Source organism: Rhododendron vialii, chromosome 12a, assembly GCF_030253575.1.
Source record: "Rhododendron vialii isolate Sample 1 chromosome 12a, ASM3025357v1".
Lineage (NCBI taxonomy): Eukaryota > Viridiplantae > Streptophyta > Magnoliopsida > Ericales > Ericaceae > Rhododendron > Rhododendron vialii.
This window is the reverse complement of record NC_080568.1, coordinates 10,672,896-10,695,357: the sequence shown is the minus strand read 5'-3', so window position 1 is coordinate 10,695,357 and position 22,462 is coordinate 10,672,896. Positions and strand designations below refer to the sequence as shown.

The 22,462-nt window shown below is 38.8% G+C and overlaps 1 protein-coding gene across 1 annotated transcript; it reads left to right on the top strand.

Moving 5' to 3' along the window:
• Positions 1–1,167: 1,167 nt before the first annotated feature.
• LOC131311570 (phosphate transporter PHO1 homolog 1-like) lies at positions 1,168–9,420 on the top strand. The gene is made up of 14 exons (XM_058339064.1): positions 1,168–1,504; positions 1,626–1,926; positions 2,840–3,254; positions 4,050–4,098; positions 4,190–4,261; positions 4,863–4,992; positions 5,895–6,015; positions 6,151–6,400; positions 6,489–6,593; positions 6,781–6,825; positions 7,067–7,219; positions 7,677–7,955; positions 8,585–8,721; positions 9,055–9,420. The coding sequence occupies exons 1-14, from the start codon at positions 1,277–1,279 to the stop codon at positions 9,143–9,145; spliced, it is 2,376 nt and encodes a 791-aa protein (XP_058195047.1). The 5' UTR covers positions 1,168–1,276; the 3' UTR covers positions 9,146–9,420.
• Positions 9,421–22,462: the final 13,042 nt, after the last annotated feature.

Genomic DNA, 22,462 nt, shown 5'->3' with positions numbered 1-22,462 from the left:
TCTGATATGTTCCTAATAATTCTTTTTGAATTTGACGAAAATAAATATTTAAAAAATCTCTTGTTGTGAATTGGCCTAGGAGCTCCAACGTATCGAGCTAGCAATGATTACAGATATCGTATAATACTATTTTTATTTTTATTTTTGCGAACCCCATCCCCATGCATGCATCGGATCTACTTTAACATTACAAACAAAGCTTGGATATTTTACCACTAAAAAGTGGGAGAAAAAGAATTTATTTAAAACTATCACTTAATGATCCCCAACCCAACCCAGCGGATATGATTCTGGTCTAATCAATGGCAAGTTTTTTGCATGGTGTTGCCCAGTCAACTTTCAATTACTAAACGAGCCACTTGCTAGTTCATTGGAATGCATGATTTTATATTCAAAAAAAGAAGCATAGAAAATTAATATGTATCTTAGGTTCATTCTGCATGTGGTCGGAACTGTACAAATTTTTTTTGGATATAAATTGTTAGTTCGTGTTATTTTTTAAGGGGTATTTGTCATTAAGAAAAATATCAGGGGGTGTCAGTGAAATATGCCCTTTTGGTTATGTATTTTATTAATTACAAGGCCTTTTTTTTTTTTTTTTGGTGTTTAAAATGGAAGTGCAAATATAGTACTTATCACCCCCATTAGGCGTCATATCATACCACTATCTGTGGATGACCCAAAACAATAAACATCCGTTAAAGATTGAAGGTAAGATATCAACACTCGTGAGTGTTGTTAAGAGCATGCGTAGCCTCAATAAAAGGTGATAGGAACTCGAACTTGAACATTGTCCCACTAATTCTGCATTTCCAAGACTACAACATGGACGAAAGACGATGGATGTTCCCATGCATACAATTCGAATTAGATTTGTTCTCACTTTCATATCCACTTGAAATTCACACGTTTTCTCCATATATACGTTGGATTGGCCGCGAAGCCGTGGAAGGGGGTGGCAGCAAGGTCATTTTCCGGCGAACAAAACCAACACTTTACGTCTTTACCCTCCAAGTGGGGAGGCGGATGAGCATAGGATAATCCAACTGCACAGGACCGGATATTGGTAGAATGTGCTGTCGAGCATCTATACGAAATTACCACATCACTCCAAAATTCCTTTTTCCCTCCCCCATAAATAACGTGACCATGGCCCCCTACTGAAACACTCACAAGTCACTAGCAAAAAAGAAAAAAAAATTCACTCAATTTCCCCTCTAGAATTCCTTTTTTTCCTTTCCTTTCTCTTTGGGGAAAGGATTTTTTTTAAAAAAAAATGGTGAAGTTCTCTAAGCAGTTTGAGGGTCAGCTAATTCCTGAATGGAAAGATGCATTTGTTGATTACTGGCAACTCAAAAAAGATCTCAAGAAAATCCATCTCATGAACAATACCAGCCCAGTTACCAAACAGGAACATAGCGATTTTCCCAACACCTTCTTCTCCTCCATAAGGAAAAAGTTCTCCTTGTTTGGCAATCAACATAGAGACCATGGTGTCATTCAAGTATGCCCTCTCTCTCTCTCTCTCTCTCTCTCTCTCTCTCTAAATATCTACATATGAATATGTTGTATGCATTTTTAATGTGATTTGGCTAATGGGGTTTTTTTTTATAAACTTTCGACAGGTTCATAGGAAACTTGCTTCATCAGCAAGTAAAGGGGATTTCTATGAGACTGAACTGCTGGAGCAGTTTGATGATACTGATGCAGCCAATGAGTTTTTCTCCTGTTTGGATTTACAGCTCAATAAAGTGAATCAATTTTACAGGACAAAGGAGAAAGAGTTTGTGGAGAGAGGGGATTCACTGAAGAAGCAAATGGAGATTCTCGTCGAGCTCAAAACCGCGATGAAGCAGCATCGCGAAAAGGGCTCTTCGTCTAAGGAAACCAAGGACGATGATTCCTTTTCTGGCACCATTTCTTGTGGTATATGATCTGATTCCTCTGTTTCAAACGTTTGAAAGTGGGGGAATATTTTTATTTATTTTTACCTAATGCCTTTTTATGCCGTGTTTGGTTCGCTTTAATGAAACGGCAATGACGGTTATTTTAAGAATGCTAGTTTGGATATCTGGTTCACTATGAAAGAATGCACATTACAAAGGTCTGAGTTCCCGTAAAGCTTTGTTACTGTCCAGTCCCCTCCAGTTTTCAAAATTTTTAATTGGAATCGTTCATTTTGTAAAACTCGTCAAGAAGAATATCCATGCCAAACAATTAGTTTCATCGGACTTCATTTGCTACATGAAAGAATCGTGTTTGTGCCAAAAAAAAAATAGACTGTTGAAATTTCAAACCGTATTTTTGTTTGCACAAACATGGTTTGTTCATATAGTAAATGGAGTCATATCAAGCTGATTTTTGGCATGAATTTTTGTCTTGACCAGCTCATAAAAATGAACGATTCTGGTCAATTTTTTGGGTCACGAAAGGACCCCCAAAAGCTGAAAACTGAAGGACACTGGACAGTAAAAAAAAAGTTGACAGGAACTCTGTTGCATTACAAATAAAATCATCATTCTTTTAAATTAGGAGAACGGTCATCGCATTACAAATGGAATCATCATTCTGTTCTCATTTTCTCGAAAACAAGTAAAAAACTGATTGGCCTTTTATTTTTTAAACACAGTTTTACAGAAGTAGTAGTTTCTTAAAAAATACCCATTTGTTAAAAAATACCAAAAAGGTGATTCCTAATATATTAGTATCCCATAGCAATTTAAACTTTTGAATTTATCATTGCTTTTGTTTTACGCAGAATGATTTCTTCCCCTTTCTCCGTTAATACTGGATAATCTTATATCCAATAATGAGTTTTTTAAATTTTCTTTGGCTGCAGAGGAAGAATCCATCACAGGAAAAACAGAGGAAGAGCAAGGGCAGGGCGCAACCAACGAGTTCGAGAACAACGATGCACAATTCTCGGACTCAGGAAGATCAGGGGAGGTACTGGGACAATCAACGAGAACAAACAGAGAAGAAGGGAAAATCACGAGGGCGTTCTCGGGTCGGGTTTTCCATTGCCAAGGGAAAAACATGAGAATCAACATTCCGGTGACTAACCCAACAAGAACATTCTCAGCAATCAGTTACTTGCTTTGGGATGATTTGGTCAGTCAGTCCTCCAGGAAATGTGGACCTGATGGGAAAAGCAGGCTGCATATCAACAAAACAAAGCTTCATCATGCTGAGAAGATGATTAAGGGTGCTTCCATTGAGCTCTATAAAGGGCTAGGGTACCTCAAAACTTATAGGTAAAAGCACTTGCCTGTTTTGGTATCGTATTCGTTTTCTGTTATTGAACTGTGGAGAAAACTAATTTGGCCGACGGGTTTTCGTAACCCATTTTCAATAAAGTTTTTGGAAAATAACCTATTTTCATGATCAAAAAGTGTTGTAAAGCCATTTCCACTGAAAGTTGTATGCGAGATGGCAACTGAGCGTTTTTAATACCAAAAGTAGTTTTCGATAGCGATGGTTTCTTCTCCAGACCCATTTTGGGACTAAACCATGCTGTTGGACAACACTTATATACATGGGCCTTTCTCGGATCGAAACCTTATATGTTTTAGTCGGTCAAGAATATCAATCATGTCACAAGTCATGTTAATAAAATTCAAAATCATATTCATCGGTGCCCAATGAACATGACTTTTGACATGATTAATGTTTTTCTGATCTCTAAGAATAAACAGATCCAATCAAGCAAGCAAGTGAAAAAAAAAAAGCTGACAAAAAAAAAAAGTGAGCAAAGAAAGAACCTACAAATGTACCAAACAACATGGTTAAGTCTCTAAAAGTGAGCAAAGAAAGAACCCTCTCTTTCTTCTCACCCAAACACTTTCTCTCTCCTTTTTCTCTCTCCAAATCCGAGCCGTCCAAAAACGCTATGGACAGCTCGGATGCGCCGAGCGGGCACGACATTGTACCCACCCCACCCGGTACTAAAAATTTCTCCCTCTAAAAAGGGCTGGACCTTCTTGTAAAGTATGGTGCAAATTATTTATGAAACCTAATTTCATGTCGTTTATGTCATCTTTGTTTTTCAGGAACTTGAATATGCTTGCTTTTGCAAAAATTTTGAAGAAATTCGACAAAGTAAGCTATTGGGGTAACTTTTTATTCTTTCACCACTAATAGATAAATTTGCTTTTCTGACTGACCCTTTTGGCTATTGCATTTCCTTTAGGTCACTAACAAACAAGTTTTGCCCATTTATCTAAAAGTGGTTGAGAGCTCCTACTTCAACAGCTCTGATAAGGTAAAACCACTAATCCATTTGGATTTTTTTAAGTAAAAATATCTAGTGTAAAGAGTACTGCTGTTGTAATTGGAAGATGATTGGATGTGGGGCTTCAGATATCCCATCATCAAGATTATTCTTAGACAATGCTAAGTGGCCATCAGTCCTTCAAGTGTATTTCCACACCAGGGATAGCCTAAGATATGCACAGACTGAGCTAAGATATGCTTGTCTGACAGTACAAATGGGTTACAACCAGGTTCTGTATAGCGGTACTGGAATGCTCGTGTATCCATCAATACGGTTTTATATTGGCTGATATCGGATAATATTCGTATATCACATCCAACACATGTCACACAACACAATAGTTTCAATTTTGAATGTCGAGATCAATGATAGAGACAAAAGGCAAGAATTGCACGCACAGGCACTAGAACCCTAATTCTCAAAGAAATTTGCAACTTTGAATGATGAAGATTAATGATTTCATTGTTGAACATCTTAAACATAGATTATCTTATCAGGCATAATATGTCGAGTATCAGGCACAAGAAGTTGCGTATATACATAAGTAAATTGGTTAAACCTTCTAATTAGTTTTTCATGAATGATACAGGTTATGAATTTAGCAGATGAGGTTGAGGAGACGTTCATAAAACACTTTGCCGATGATGATAAAAGAAAGGCCATGAAGTACCTGAAACCCACACAGCGCGAAGAATCGCACACAGTAACTTTCTTCATAGGTGAGTGTTTTTTTCCACATAATCATGAACAGCTAAATTCACAAATGCTCTGAGAACAGGACTGCTAGATAACATATTCAATTGGTACTTTTTCTTGAATTATTCAATAATGGAGATTTATAAGCTATTGTTCACTTTCTAGGCGTAAAGCCGCATAAATGAAGCACAAAAGAAGTACATGGGCCCCTTGACAATTAGGCCATGAATCAAGGGGTCATACCAACCCCTAAAACGTAAAAACAAAAAAAGTGCGAAAAAAGTGAACGGAACACAAAAATCAGTTCAGATTTATTTTTGATATGACCTAGACCACCGCGAATTCGAATAGGATCGCACACCTCACGTGCCCTTGTGCATATACCTTTTTTGGTGCTTGTAAAAGTTTTTGGTTCCGATTTTGGGTGGATGGTAAAGCCAAGAACCATGCTAGGGAAAGTTCATGTGGTGTTAAAATTTCTGACCCTACATTGGCTTGAACATACTTGGCCTATAGGACAGCATTGATAAGACAGCATTACATGGTTTCCGTTGCGTTACGTTGTGCCAAGCTATTTTCCAAAAACAATTCTGAAATAAAGAAGTACCTTTGCCGGCTTTATATTAGACACGTTACGAAAGCCAACATGAAATCTATTATAGGTCGACACCAGAGTCGGCCCCATCAGTTTGTACTTTTACGCCATAGCAAGTACGTTAAGCTTTAGGTGTTCATATTCAAGTTCATTAACGTTTGATTTCAATGTAACAAGAAAGTGAAAATATGTGTTCTTTTAGATTTGGAACTATAATAACATTCGCAGCACCTGATGAACTGAAAATAAAAGTTGTCCCTCTTGTTTGTTAAATGACTCTTATAACAATCATAAATATTTACGAAGTTTGTCTATTTTTCGTATAAGCAGGGCTATTTACGGGATGTTTCATCGCGTTGTTTGCTGGATATGTAATCGTGGCTCATATGGCCGGAATGTATGGACCAAAGTCTGATATAGTCTATATGGAAACTGTTTACCCTGTGCTTAGGCAAGTACCCCTTGTTCTCAACTTCTCAGGCCCCGTTTGTTTTCAGTTATTTCAAAATTTACTGAGCTTCAAATTCGAATCCAAGTGCCTTTTAGCAGTGTTACTAATGCTACAGAGTACTCTGTTTTTCTGCAGCATGTTCAGCCTATTGTTTCTGCATTTCTTCTTGTACGGATGTAACATCTTCATGTGGCGAAAGACTCGGATAAATTACACTTTCATCTTCGAGCTGGCCCCGACGAAAGATCTCAAGTACAGAGATGTGTTCTTGATCTGCACCACTTCAATGACTGCTGTAATGGGGGTGTTGTTTGTGCATTTGTCACTTGTGGCTAAAGGGTATTCTTACTCCCAAGTCCAAGCAATCCCTGCCCTTATGTTACTGGTAATTTGCTTAATAATACACGACATTATTCACATACGTTGGATTCAATTAATCTGTATAGAACAGTTAACATCAATTTTTTGAACAGGTCTTTTTGCTACTGCTTGTGTGCCCGTTCAACATTTTCTACAAATCCAGCCGATATCGGTTCCTTCGGGTGATTCGAAACATTATTCTATCTCCTCTCTACAAGGTAAAGATTTTCCTTTTTTTAATCAGTCAATGGATGATCATAACTATCATAACTAGAAAGTAGAAATACCCAACTTTTGAGGCAAAAAATTCCCCAGGTCTTGTATTTCTATTAGCTGTAGACACTGTGAAGAAACCTTTGCAAGTTATGTTGAATCCTGTGACTGATAAATTTAGCAACCCCGCAGGTTGTCATGCTGGACTTTTTCATGGCTGATCAACTTTGTAGCCAGGTAACTGTCGCTATATTTGGTATCGTTTGCGTTTTCCGTGTTTTCAGAATCGCAAACAATAACTACAATCATTTTCATTTTGCATGACTTTTTGGTGTTATGATGAAGGTGATCTTGTTTATTAGTAAAATGAAGAAAACAAGTTTTCTGTGTTTGCCAAAAAGGAAAATAACAAAAGCAGAAAACGCAAAATAAGCAAACTGAAGAGCCTTATTTGACTGAATCTCATCTTATTCTATAGGTGCCGATGCTTAGAAACCTCGAATACGTAGCGTGTTACTACATAACTGGGAGCTTCAAAAATCAAGACTATGGCTATTGCATGATGACCAAAAACTACAGAGATCTTGCCTATGCAGTTTCCTTCCTACCTTATTACTGGAGGGCAATGCAGGTTCCATTTTAAGCTCTTTGCCTGAATCCTGAAATTGTTTCTGCAATTACAATAGCATCACCGGTCATCAATCTTGTAAAAGTACCATACAAAAACTCTATTTCAGTTTTGCAGAGAACTATCAGAAAACTCTTTTCTATTCTATTTTTTTCCGAAAATGAAGCCAGAAAACAGGATCTTCCGAAACTGCAACCAAAAGTGAACTTCATCATTCCAATATCTTTTTCATTCGAAGTGCAAACGATTGCCAAAAATTTGAAGGGGCAAAAAAAACTTTTGATGTTTTCTACAAAATGGGATCTTGAAAGAATTCTCAGAAAGTAAGTTTCGAAAACTATCAACCAAAAAAGTCTTCCAGTAAAACTTATTCTGAAAATAACAAAAAAAAAAAAAAAGGCGCAGATATCGAGATGAATTCTTATTTCTTACAGAGACTTGTATTGATTGGATTTTGCAGTGTGCAAGGAGGTGGTTTGATGAAGGGCAAACAAGTCATCTTGTGAACTTAGGGAAGTACGTATCAGCAATGCTAGCTGCAGGAGCCAAAGTGGTTTACGAGAAGGAAAGGAATGTGGGGTGGCTTTGCTTAGTTGTGGCAATGTCAAGTGGTGCAACTGTGTACCAGTTGTACTGGGACTTTGTCAAGGATTGGGGTTTGCTCCAGTTTCATTCCAAGAACCCTTGGTTGAGGAATGAGCTCATGCTTCGTCAGAAGGTTATTTACTACTTCTCCATGGTACGCTCCTTTCCTCTCTTCCCGTCTCACAAATTGCCAATAAGGGTTCCAAATCGCAGTATCAGGATAAACATTGATTGGTGGTATGATCAATAGCAGGCCACTATAGGTTGATACGTGGGTCTATCTATTAGTAACGGGGGTTCAAAATTTAATTATGCAACGGCCTATATCTGAAACTCTAGTGCTTACAATCCTTTTTTTTTTCCAAACATCATGTTCCTCTTTGACAGATGCTAGATATGGTTTTTTTTTTTTTTTTTTTTTATCTGCTCTTGATATGGTTGAAATCACAAAAAATACTCCAGTAATTTGAAAGATGATTGCGCTGCTCTTGACACATTGCGCATGAGAGACATGAGTCTTTGGGAGCGGAGAATCCCTGGCGTCCCAAAATGATAAAAATAAATAAATAAATAAATTTTCCGTTATCTTTTGGGGGCAACTCCAATGCTGCCCTTGTTACCCCACAGGGCAATTCAGAAAATTACTCTGTTTGAAAAAGGCCCGAAATTTTTTTATCTTCAAATGTTCATGGGTTTTTTTATTTATTTTTATTTTTTATCTAGGTTCTTTTGAATTCAGAAGATATAGTTGGATTTAATAACAAGTTTGGTTTTTTCTTGCAGGGATTGAACCTAGTTTTAAGGTTGGCTTGGTTACAAACAGTGCTGCATTACAACATAGGAAGCGTGGATTACAGAGTAACAGGGCTATTTTTAGCAGCCCTTGAAGTTATCAGAAGAGGGCAATGGAACTTCTACCGGTAAAATTAGACATCTTTGATTTCTAGTAGAGAAAAAATGATATAGACCCGGAATAGTTTAAAAAAAAAAAAAACACTAATGCTTTGAGTGACCACGTTTAGAGTTCTGGTAGATGTGAATTCCATTCAGTAATGTGTCGGTGCAAAGTGAAATGGTATTTGAAATACGACACTAAAATGTGGTCATCAAAGTATCTTCCAAAGAAAATGTAACCGGCGAATTAAAATTCTGAATGCAACCCAAAATCCATGACGGTTGGCATCTTTTCTGTGAAGATGTTATGGGTTTGTTTGCTAATCAGCGGTGAACCTAATGAAGAGTTGTTTTCACAGGTTGGAAAATGAGCACCTCAATAATGCTGGAAAGTTCAGAGCTGTTAAAACAGTTCCACTACCATTCCATGAAGTAGATGAGCAAGACTGATGAGATGATAAAACCCCAATTGGCACCATTTGCCAAGAGAATACAATTCTCAGGGTCATAGATGATTTTTTTGACCCTATGGCTCAAATATACTACTCAGCTAGTATACAAGTTGACAGAACAGAATGCCAACTTGCCTAACATTGTTCGGATCAAATTCTGCGAGAACTATTCATACGTGTATAGGAACCAATAAAAGAATCCCTAGCTCGCCTTTTATATGTATTAACGACCGTCGACGATGCTTGTGAATAATGTCTTTTTTTGTCTGCATCACTTCTAGCTATATAACTGTCATCTAGCAATTTTTTAAAGCGCGGATGGTGTACCTTTCACATGATGATATTTATTTGAATCGGATTGGTGAGCTCAATCACTCTTACAATGGCGTTAATCATTATTCTGGTATTTAAACTAACCTCACATAGCGGATCAAAAAAAAAAAAAAAAACTAACCTCACATAATTGGGGCCCCTATGAAATATTATACTCCTACATAATTGGCTCAAATATACTTCTCATTTTACCGCTCTCATTGTGCACCCTAGATAATCCTTGTCCGTCGATTGATTTCTCGAATATGACCATAAATTAATTTACTGTATTGAAGAAATTTGTCCAAAAGCGGAATGTTATCAATTGCAACCAATCACCTTTTGGGCTTCTTTTGGGCCAGCTCTATTTGGATGGACAATGCCCAATAGGTCCTGCCCAAGGATTTTAAAAGAAGCTCATGGCTGTGTTAATCCTATCCATCAATTGCTTCCAAGAGTACCCTTCAATCAGGTGCATTTATTGCACCCGTCTCCCTCATTTTTTTTCTCTTCTCTCTCTTCATCCTCTCTCTCTCTCTCTCTCTCTCTCTCTCTCCATAGCCATGTATGCGTATACTATTGGTGGTGGTGGCGGTAGTGCCGGCTCTAAGATTCTTAAGGCCTAAGACGAACTTGTGATGGAGAAAAAATATTTTTATTTTGAAGGAAAAGAAAGGCCCTAGGACTTGAACCATGTACGTATTGGATAGCAAAACTAAACATTTAGTGAACTCATTTGTTATATAAGCGCTAAGTATATATTATAAACCTATACATATACCTATACCTATACCTATCTGAGGAAAATTTGGGGCCTGAGCTCAGGGCCGGACCCTGGTCCCGAGGAATCCGATGAAGCTGATCAATTTCTTATTCTTCTATCGCTTTTTCTTTTTCTGATTTTTGGTAACGGGTTCGGTAAATTACGAGACACCGTCATCGATTCACAAATCCATAAACCAAACAAAACCCAAAACACCATAACGGAGTAGAGAGAGTTCAAATGAGGCCTCTTCTTTTCTGGCTCATCGGAATCGGCGTTTTCCATTAGGCCTCTTCTAGCGACACCACCACCATTACCATTAGGATAAGATAACTTCTTCAATCAAAATCTATTTTTTTCCATTAAAATGACCATAGATGCAATCATCACCATAGATGTAATCACCTAATTTTCCATTAAAATCTTCCTTTTTAATTTGGATCCCCGAATCTCCGCGGGAATCTCCGTTCTCTGTTTGGGGGCGGGGATAGAGGGGACCAAAGGAAATATCCGTCAGGGATCAGGATGGATTCTGGGACAGGTGGAGGGTTTAGGGATAGTAATATCTGCCCCATTGCCATCAGACTTCCCCTATTCTTCTAGCAGCCAAGATTCCATGATGTCTAGATTGATGTTCCAATCATCGATCAAATTCCCCAACTTTTCAGATTGCCAAGTGTCCAGAAGGTTTAGATCGATTGGTAGATTGATCGTTTATTTGCTTGATCGACTTCCTCTATTCTTCTCGACGCCAAGATTCCAGAAGGTCTAGATCGATTGCTTGATCAATCGTCTATTGATCGAATTTCCCAACTCTTCGGATTGCCGAGAGTCCAGAAGGTTTAGTTCGATTAGTCAATCGAGCTGATCTCCTAGGTTTTTCCGCCTGCCCTTCATTCATACGATCTAATCACCCTTAATTACAAATATATTTATCCACCACAGCTTTTTGCAGCTTACATCAAGTCGATCAAAGAATGCATAAAGACTACATTGTTGTCAATATTGTTGAATGGATCTCCAACAATGAAGGTTGCAACGAAGACGGGGATTTGACTAGAGTTTGTTCTTATGCTCAAGTTTCTGGTATCAATACGAGCTTTTTGAGGACATGCTCTTAGCCGGTGTTAAGGTTTTCCTTGTGCTGACAAGTAATAAAAAAATTCTAGAAATGAATTTGTAATTATGTTTGTTTTTCTATCATGTTATTTTTAGTAATATGAATAAGTAATTCCATCAATAAAAGATGTGCAGTGCAAGTAGCAATTTTTGGCAATGACATGAACACTTTTAAATTAATTTGTAGGTGATATTGTGGACAGCATGCCCTTTGGAATTTTCAGATTCCAAAAATGCAAGGGCCCGGAATCGAGGGAGCGCGAGCGTGGAGGGCAAGCGCTAAAAAATACAGAGTTGCCACTCGGATTTTGAAGGTCCGACACCCAAGGAACAGTATTTCGAAATTCACCTGCCGCGCTGTTTGATTTGAAAGAGTGAAGGAACCAGTCGGTCATAACCATATCTGGGTTCGGGAGTCAGGTTATGAGAGGGAAAGGGTTTTAAGGCACCCCTCTTGCCCAATCCGAAGATCGATCTCTACTCAGGCATTTTGTGAAAATATTTGCGATTCTTCTTTTATTAAATAATTTTTAGCCAATTAGGGCGGGGAACAGTTAATCGGGGATTAAAACTGTAACAATTTGTAAGGTGAGATAAAATAGCATGGATGGACGATATACTAGAAAGTAAATGAGATAAAACCTAACATTGTGACTGGATATCAAAACAATGCGTTGGATATGAATTTGACACAAACAGTGGCCAACTTGCATGCATGGATCTGCCAGCATGCAAGTCCACTGTCGCGCGTCAAACCCACTCCATCGCACGAGGGTCAATATCTTCCCAACAGGTTAAGTTTTGCCTCCCTCTGGACTCTGAAAAGACTAGTGTACACCTAGAGTCAAACCAAACAGTTTATATATACTGAAAGTAAATAATAATTACAAACAGAATAAATGGAATTGAGATACAACCCCTAAACAGTGGGGGTATTAAAACAAGGGCCAAAGGCCAAACTGCCCATGCAAGGGCGACCCCTGAAAACAAGCCGACCATCGTGCGATGGAGTCAGATCATCGCGCGCGGGTCATGACTGGACTTCCAGGAATTGCTTTGCATGTCTGGGCTCTGAGACATATTCAGAAGCAACTCAGGAGCACTCCAGAGTAACTAAATAAGTAGCCTAAACCAAGCTATGGACTTTCAACATGCAAAACAGCGGATTAATTTTAATTATGCTTCACAGTGATTTATAATGCTACAGATTACAGAAAATAACTACCATCTTATCCCCACGAGGACCATCGCATGCTGATTGGGACAGTCCCGCGCATGAGTGGCTCCGTCGCGCGTAAGAGTGCTAGTGCACGGTTTTTTGTAACCTTGCTAACTTTAGAGGCAAGACTGATATTAATTACTAGCCTTGGTCCTGCCAGCCCCCCTCAGGGATCAAAACAGTAAGCAGTAAAGGAATTATACCTTTGCTTGAGTGTTTGAAAATGGACTGAACAAGTTGGTAGAGCTTGTGAAATGAGTGTATAAAAGTGGTTTGAGTGATGGAGTAGCTAGTGTGTGGAGGGTTATGGAGGGTTGTATGGCCTTTGTTTCTTTCTTCTTGATTTTTTTTGTAACCTTGATCTTGGAGGACCAATGGGGTATATATAGGAGGTGAGAGAGTGCTTGGTGGGTGGAGGACTTGGCCTAACAACCAGCCAACAAGGCTGGCCAGCCTTCCTTGGTGGAAAAATAGGCCAACAAGGTGAGGGGAGTGGTTGTGAGGGTGATGCAACCCATGCACCTGCAAAACGCTGTTCAGTCGACGAAAACGAGGTTCCACAGGTTAGTAGCCCTCAGATCATCACAAAATCCAGCTGTAAAAAAGGTGAAAGTGACAGGTATTAAAACAAGGGCCAAAGGCCAAACTGCCCATGCAAGGGCGACCCCTGAAAACAAGCCGACCATCGCGCGATGGAGTCAGATCATCGCGCGCGGGTCATGACTGGACTTCCAGGAATTGCTTTGCATGTCTGGGCTCTGAGACATATTCAGAAGCAACTCAGGAGCACTCCAGAGTAACTAAATAAGCAGCCTAAACCAAGCTATGGACTTTCAACATGCAAAACAGCGGATTAATTTTAATTATGCTTCACAGTGATTTATAATGCTACAGATTATAGAAAATAACTACCATCTTATCCCCACGAGGACCATCGCATGCTGATTGTGACATTCGCGCGCATGAGTGCCTCCGTCGCGCGTAAGAGTGCTAGTGCATGGTTTCTTGTAACCTTGCTGACTTTAGAGGCAGGACTGATATTAATTACCAGCCTTGGTCCTGCCAGCCCCCCTCAGGGATCAAAACAGTAAGCAGTAAAGGAATTATACCTTTGCTTGAGTGTTTGAAAATGGACTGAACAAGTTGGTAGAGCTTGTGAAATGAGTGTATAAAAGTGGTTTGATTGATGGAGTAGCTAGTGTGTGGAGGGTTGTATGGCCTTTGTTTCTTTCTTCTTGATTTTTTTTGTAACCTTGATCTTGGAGGACCAATGGGGTATATATAGGAGGTGAGAGAGTGCTTGGTGGGTGGAGGACTTGGCCTAGCAACCAGCCAACAAGGCTGGCCAGCCTTCCTTGGTGGAAAAATAGGCCAACAAGGTGAGGGGAGTGGTTGTGAGGGTGATGCAACCCATGCACCTGCAAAACGCTGTTCAGTCGACGAAAACGAGGTTCCACAGGTCAGTAGCCCTCTGATCATCAAAAAATCCAGCTGTAAAAAAGGTGAAAGTGACAGGTATTAAAACAAGGGCCAAAGGCCAAACTGCCCATGCAAGGGCGACCCCTGAAAACAAGCCGACCATCGCGCGATGGAGTCAGATCATCGCGCGCGGGTCATGACTGGACTTCCAGGAATTGTTTTGCATGTCTGGGCTCTGAGACATATTCAGAAGCAACTCAGGAGCACTCCAGAGTAACTAAATAAGCAGCCTAAACCAAGCTATGGACTTTCAACATGCAAAACAGTGGATTAATTTTAATTATGCTTCACAGTGATTTATAATGCTATAGATTACAGAAAATAACTACCATTTTATCCCCACGAGGACCATCGCATGCCGATTGGGACAGTCGCGCGCATGAGTGGCTCCGTCGCGCGTAAGAGTGCTAGTGCACGGTTTCTTGTAACCTTGTTGACTTAAGAGGCAGGACTGATATTAATTACCAGCCTTGGTCCTGCCAGCCCCCCTCAGGGATCAAAACAGTAAGCAGTAAAGGAATTATACCTTTGCTTGAGTGTTTGAAAATGGACTGAACAAGTTGGTAGAGCTTGTGAAATGAGTGTATTAAAGTGGTTTGATTGATGGAGTAGCTAGTGTGTGGAGGGTTGTATGGCCTTTGTTTCTTTCTTCTTGATTTTTTTTGTAACCTTGATCTTGGAGGACCAATGGGGTATATATAGGAGGTGAGAGAGTGCTTGGTGGGTGGAGGACTTGGCCTAGCAACCAGCCAACAAGGCTGGCCAGCCTTACTTGGTGGAAAAATAGGCCAACAAGGTGAGGGGAGTGGTTATGAGGGTGATGCAACCCATGCACCTGCAAAACGCTGTTCAGTCGACGAAAACGAGGTTCCACAGGTCAGTAGCCCTCTGATCATCACAAAATCCAGCTGTAAAAAAGGTGAAAGTGACAGGTATTGACCATCGCGCGGCATAGTCGCTTCATCGCGCGACTATTAAACCAACCGTCGCAATGGTCAACAGTCAAGGCTTTGACTTTGACCAACACTTGGCAGATAAAGCATCGCGAGTGAGATCCATTTCAATGCACGATGGTCAATCCTGAGGTCAGGGTTTTGACTTAGGGTTTTGGGGTTCAGGATAGATTCCACTCATTTCAAGCTCAAACCATTTCATTCTCTAAACTGTTTTTAATCTAATTCATCATCGGGGAAACAAGAAACCGAAAAACAAAGTAAAACAATTAGGAGATCCAGATTGGGGTGTCTACAGATATCTTCATGATTTCGTATTGAGAGGACGTGCAGTAACATCCCTCAAACTACCTCTCACGACAGATAATACTGCTTAGTTTTGGCTAACAGTTGTTTATTATATTAATTACCGTTATCTTCGTGAGCGTAATTGTCTGTGAGATACCATACAAAAACAAAGCAATCATGACTACGACATTTGTGGCTAAGTGTGTTGTTGGGATACTTCTCCCTACACGACGGTCTTTCAGAATGGATTCTGAGCAAGATACCAGGAGAACAATTCTTACCGGAGCTACTACTCGATGGTAAAACGCGTCAAATCTGGCGGTACACCACTTGTTTTCATGTGGCACACCCCTCACGTCTTCATTTCAACCACAATAAGCAAATATAAGAAGCTGAAGCCCTCCCCCAATGGCACTGTGAAAAGAGTATATCGGTACGAGATATATGCGCCCGATGACATTAATGTTTCTGAGACTCTTGGTCGTGATTGTATCGTTTACCCTGAACAAGAAGAGGTGGCCTTTGTAAATGGCATTGCCCTTCGGTATATTCGGTCTGCCCAAGAATTCAGGGCAACTACTACTGACGAGAGGTTAGAAACTTGAGAGATAGCTAATAATTATAGAATGCTTAATAAGAAGTTCAATCCTCATCTAGACAGGGGGAGATTAAGATTTGAGAACTAGTGTGTATGTTCTTAAAGACATTTTCTTATTCCTTGCAAGATCGTAGTTAGTAAACTCATACTAGTTCCCAAATCTTGATCTCTCCCTAGTTGGATGAGGATTGAAGTTTTATTAAGCATTAGAGAATTATTAGCTCTCCCAAGTACCTAACCGAATGCCAGTAGTACTCGGCCTGAATTCTTGGGCAGACTGAATATACAGAGTGGGAATGCCATTTACAAAGGCCACATCTTCTTGTTTAGCGGACATGGTATGATCACGACCAATAGTCTTAGAAACATTAATGTCACCAGGCGCATATACATCGTACTGATATACACTTTTCATAGTACCGTCAGGAGACGGCTATGGCTTCCAAGTTTTGCTTATTGTGGTTGAAATGAAGACATGGGGGGTGCACTTCGTGGAAACAGTGGCCTACCACCATATTCGGCGTATTCCTCCAACGAATAATAGATCTGGTAGGAATTGTCTTTTTGAGGTCTTACACGAAATCCATTCTGAAAGATCATCTCGAATGGGGTAGTATCCCAACGAAACACCTGGTCGCAGATGACTAAGTCTTAGTCATGATCGCCTGTTCGATATACAATATCCCTCAGACGATTATGCTCACAAAGATAACGGCAATTAATATAATAAACAACCATTAGCCAAAACTGAGCAATATTATCCGCCATGAGGGGTAATTCAAAGGATGTAGCTACACATCCTCTCCATATGAAATCACGAAATATCTCACCTAAAAATTAATTTAAAAGTGTTAATGTTATTGCCAATAATTGCTATTTGTACTACACATCTTCTACTATTGGAATTACTCATTCCTATTAAATAAAAAAAAAGAAAGAAGAAAATAGACATAATTGCAAATCCATCTCAAGATTTTTTTATTACTTGCCAAACACAAGAAAACCTTAACAGTGGTAAGAACATGTCCCATAAAGCTCATATTGGTAGTTAGAACATGTATAAACTAATACTAGACTCTTAGAAACTTGAGCACAAGAATGAACTCTTGTTCTGTGGAATGTCATGCACATCGATGAATAGCCAAACAAACTCAAATGAATCGAGCAAATTGAAAGTGAAAGCAAGCTCATACTATTATTCGCACACTCATCAGGTTACAAACTTACAATTGAGTGAGAGATATATCATAAAGCACAAAAACCCATTTTACTATAAAGAAAAGAAAAAATTCAATTACCATTATCCTCATTCCCATCAGCCATCCCTCATTCTTTGTTTTTCTCTCTATTTTCTATATAATCCCACACTTTCAACAAGCATGCACATTGCAAATAAACCTATCCCCATTGGCGATTTTACAAAGAAAGAGGCCTCAAGTTTCCTATATTTACACTTTTACCCCTATATGACGCAAGAGCTTAGCCTTGGTAGCTATGCGGATGACATGGGTTATCTTAATTACTTCAAAGTGTCTTTTGGTTTCTAGTCTGTCTTTTAGTTTTTGGTCTAAGTATTTATTATGTATCTTAAAGTATCTAGTAAGTTGTATCTTTGGTTTAATAGCGGTCTAGGTATTTGGGAGGTCTTGTTGGAAATTGTCTAGACTTTATTAAGTCTTGGAAGCGTAATCTTTGTAATACCTATAAATAGGTGATCTAATGAATGAATAATGAAGAGTTTAGGTTGAGTAAAAATATTTGCAAGTGTTTTCTTGCTTGGAATGAATGATTCCTCCGATAATCAAGTGTGTGAATTGGTCGCATGAGTGTCTTCTACGATTAGCAATGTCGATTGACTTCTGTTGCCCCTGGTGAGTGGCATCCCAGGACTATCCCTTTTCTCAGCGGTGATCCTGGCTCATCGAGTTTTCATCCCGTTGCATTTTGAGATAAAATGTTGCGCGTGAGAGAAAGACCGAGGACATATCACAAAAACAATGGAATTGGCGTAGCTTTGATGCCATGGAAGATGAATGATGACATTATTTTTTTGGAATGAATTTGGAGGAGATTTTCTCGAGGAGAGACCTGTCCCCTCTGCCTGAAGTTGATTGGACTCTACCTCCAAGGTATGATGAGTATACGGACGATGGTTTCCTACTAAATGTGATTTTGATAACATGGTGAATTCTAAATTTGAAGTTCGTCGAAGAGGATAAGTTTTATGACTTGAAAGGCGAAAAAGTTGATGAAGTTAAAGTTGTTGCTCATGAAACGATTGATAACTTTGAGTTACATGCAACAAAACCATTTCTAAAATGTAAGGATGCCATTTGGTTAGCGTTTTCAAAAGAAGACTTGGTTAAGGAAGTCATGAGTGAGCTGATTTTCTTGGCTAGAAATACAAAAGATTATGGAAGTAAAATGGCAAGGAGCTCATGACAAATTGACTTTTGGTCTGGTTTTGTAGTTCCATTGCAAATGGTTGATGGCCAATTTTCAAGAGTCGTGAAAATTTTCTATTTGTTGGTTGGTCGCAAACCTAAATTCAAGCAACATCTAAGGCAACAAACCAAAAGATGGAAAAGTGTTGTTGGTCAACCAGCGGGCCGTGGAAAGTTAAACTCGAGAACGAGTTCTTTTGAAGAAAGGGAGTATATCCCAGGAGCTTTGATAAGCACCTAATATTGCCAAATAGGGTGCGCTAAATCTCTAATTTATTTTAAGTGCACTAAATCTCTAATTTATTTTGATTATGTTGTTAATTTATTTGTTCTACTTTATTTTGCACGTAGGGTATTTTAGTTTCGTTTTGTAGAAAATCACTCAATAAAGGAGTTTTAAAGCCTAAAGCGTACCAAAGACATTCAAGGACTCAAAGAGGATCAAGAAAAAAGAATTTGAGACCCGGAGGAGACCTGATAGCACGAAAAGGGCAAGACAAGGATCAAGAGCCAAGTGCTGGAGTTAACAGCTTCGGTATTGGTAGAGAAGATTTTGTGCTATCGGTACCGAGTGGACTAATCAGAACTAGTTAACTGGTTCGGAACCGATGGAGAACAAAGCATGGTATCGGTACCGAGTTGATTTGCAGCAACCTTAATCTTGTTCGCTATTGGTACCGAGGGCTTCAGAGGGAGAGTTTTGTAGCATCTTGGGAATATTCTGTACGCGAATAAGGCTTGTATAAATGGTGTGATGTCACCCAAATCCAAACAAGTAGATTGTATTGTATTTTCTAGATCTAGGATAAATTTTGAATCAATTTTTGAATTGTTTCTTAGTGTTCTTCATTTTCCAGCACTGAATATTTAATTTCCTCCTTTAATTAGTTTAGTTTTGTTATTTTTGCCTTCATTAAAGTTGTAGCTACATTTCCGATCTATTATAATCTCTAGTTTATTTCAAGTCTTGTTATTTCATTATATTAGCTAGATTTTTGCTTGTTTTTATCTCTCTAGATATGAGTGAGTAGTTTTTCAAGACTAGATCATGGGGTGATTAGCACCTCATGGCTTGAGTTAAATTTGTTTTTCTCATCATAAAGTTTAAATTTTTGGTTTGAAAATTGATGTGTAGTTCGGATTTGTTTATCAAATTGCTAAGGTGTTAACCTTCTTGATCATGTGTAGGCAAGAGCGTTGCCTACTTGCCACACATGATGCTTAGAGCTCTGTCGCTCAAGGTGTTTGCCAAATGAATTCTAGAGTTAGCTTGGTAATCGAACCATGTATCTTCCGGGTTGTGAACCTTAGTTGTGTATCTCAAACCGAGTATAATAGGATGAGAAGAGTGATTTGACTTGAGTCGTGAGTGTTATGATCTCCTAGACCTAACCTGCCTTTTTATTAGTTAATTTTTCGTTTAATGTAGTCTTTTAATTTCCACCACATAAAGTAAAACAAAGTTGATTGTCTAAAAAGGCCGAAAACCTTGCTTACATCTAAAAATCCATCTAAGCCGTATTAACTATTCCCTTGGGTACGATCTCGGTCTTCCGGATTATTATGCTTCTTCAAATGACGTATTTACCCTACATTTGAGGTGATCATATTTCGATATATTGACGCAAACGAAGCATTTTTGGCCCCGTTGCCGGGAATTATCTTAATATGGCTTTCTTGGAGGTTCGACAAACTACTATAAGTATCCCGCTTTCGTCTAGTAGTTTAGTAGTATGTTTGGTAGCTTGTATTTAGTTTAGTAGATACCTCTAACCGATATTCACATCATAACCTGTGGTGTAACAAAGCTAAGTTAAATATTGAGTTTGTTTTTAGTTATTGTAGTTTAGTTTAGTAAATTGCTTTAGTTGATTGCATTGCTTAGCTGAGGTGGTGGCATAACCCCTCGCATATTCTATTGCTAAGATGAGGTGGCAGCTTAGCCCCTCCAATCTGGTAGTTTGTAGTTAGTTAGTATTTATTTTGTGTATTCCTGTGTACCGAAGCTCTACTTCCAATCGGCTTCATCGTTCTTCTTCTCCGCCAAAAATCTGGAGTATTGCTCGGTCTTATTTTGCCCATTCTCCGCCTCACAAATTATATCGCAAACGTCATTGCAAAGGCCCAATGGCCGAAGAACCTGATGTCCGTACTTTGCGTCAATATCTCAATCCAGAATGAGGTCCTCAAGTACCGCCTATAGTCATTCCGACTCCTACTGTTGGGAATGCCTTTGATTTCAAAGTTGAGTATCTTCGGGTGGTTCCAAAATTTCGGGGGCGAGAGTTGGAAGATCCGTATTCTCATATCTGGGAGTTCGAGTCTGTTCTACATTTCTTTGTCTCAGCTCAGAATCAACTAGATCAGGCTCGCCTCAAGCTGTTTCCGTTCACTTTGAAGGATAAGGCAAAACAATGACTCAATTCTCTGAAGCCTCGGTCATTGCGTAACTGGGGAGAAGTTCAAGATGCCTTTACAACCAAGTTCTTTCCGGCCAGCTGAACAAAGTTGCTTATGGATCAGATTTAGAATTTCAAGCAAAGGGAATGAGAGACTTTTCACAAGTATTGGGAATGGTATAAGGACTTACTCATGGTGGTTCTTCATCACAACTTTCCTTTCTATTTGCAAGTCAATTATTTCTACATGGGGTGTTCTCAAGAGAGTAAACAGCTTCTAGACACAATAGGAGGAGGCAACTTTACGGGGAAAACACGTAAGGATGCTTGGGATTATTATGAGAAGTTGGCCGAGAAAACTTAAACGTGGTAGTGTGCAGATCCTGGAGAGAGGGCAATGCACAATCAAGGTTAGTTCGGGGAAATTCTCTATTGCTGAGCAAAATGCTTTTGAAACTCGCTTGGAGGAAATTTCTTGGAAGCTCGATAAGTTGAAATTAAAGAGTGCTCAATCTCAAAAAGTCAAAGTGGTACGTCAAGTAGAGAGTTGAAATTTCAGTTTCTTTGCTTTCTTGGGAAGAAACGGACTCCGACTGACCGGGTGGAGTTTTTCCATTCTTTACCTGCTATTGAGGACATGCACTTGGATAGCTCCTTTTTGGAGGTTAGAAAGCTTCACTTCATATAAATCGTCTTGGTTTGTAAACCATGCTTCTGACTCTTTGTCGTACTTGCTTCAAGTCATTTGTTGCTAGTAATGCTCCAGAGAGACTTCATTGAAGGTATCTGCAGCAGAATTTCAAACGCCTCCACAATAATTAACCTGCGAAATTCAACGTACACCGCTGATAGCGAGAGGAGGAGTTAGGTTTTTTTTAAGTGTGGTGAGGTTGACATCATCTAGATCTCTTCAAGAGGAGCACCTCAACATTGGATGAAATTATAAATATTGATGCAGATCAGAGGTTCAATCATAACTAAAATATATAATATTTGCATGAAATTTTGTTGAATAATGCAACTGCTTGGGCCCTATTCCGGAACGTAAAATAAGTCCTTATTTTTTAAGAAGGCAATTTCAAGCTCAAAAATAATGGGCTTATTAAAATTTAAAAATATGCAATATGGATTTTTTTTGAAAGATCTCAATGAGATTTTTTATACGGTGCAAAAAAAATCAAAAAATTATTTTTTATTTACACGATTTTTGAATTTGAAAATGTGAAATAAGTACTTATTTTTTAAGAATGTGTTCTAGAACGGAGCCTTAGTTTTACGGATTTGACAAGACCATACAAAGGAAATCTCGATCGAAGTGCTTTGAATTTTGATATAGATTACTCCTTTGATATATATATATATATAAAATTTTTAACACTCCGTTTTGTGGATCGGACAAATTGGGACGGAAGGAGTATGTTTTAAGGGAAAGTCTACAATACACATCCCTTAAAAGGGTGTACCATATGCACCTATTTTGTGATCCATTCATAACATTTTAGCGTGTTTCGTAATTTTTGTTCTAGAATTTATAACTTTTCAGCAGAACGATTCGTAAAATTTTCATTATGATTTATAACATTTTGGTGTATCTCATACCCTTTATATAATTCGTAACTTTTTAACAATACGATTCATAACATTTTCTCTATAATTCATAATATTTTAGGGGTGCATATGATACACACTCAAATAAATGATGTATAGTGTAGTCTTTCCCATGTTTTAATTTGTTGTTTAT

Bases quoted from the DNA above. Each gene is read 5' to 3' on its own strand.
- LOC131311570 (XM_058339064.1), top strand. From the start codon at position 1,277: ATGGTGAAGTTCTCTAAGCAGTTTGAGGGTCAGCTAATTCCTGAATGG. The intron at 4,099-4,189 runs GTAAGCTATTGG...CATTTCCTTTAG, and splicing joins TTTTGAAGAAATTCGACAAA to GTCACTAACAAACAAGTTTT. The intron at 6,401-6,488 runs GTAATTTGCTTA...TTTTTTGAACAG, and splicing joins TCCCTGCCCTTATGTTACTG to GTCTTTTTGCTACTGCTTGT.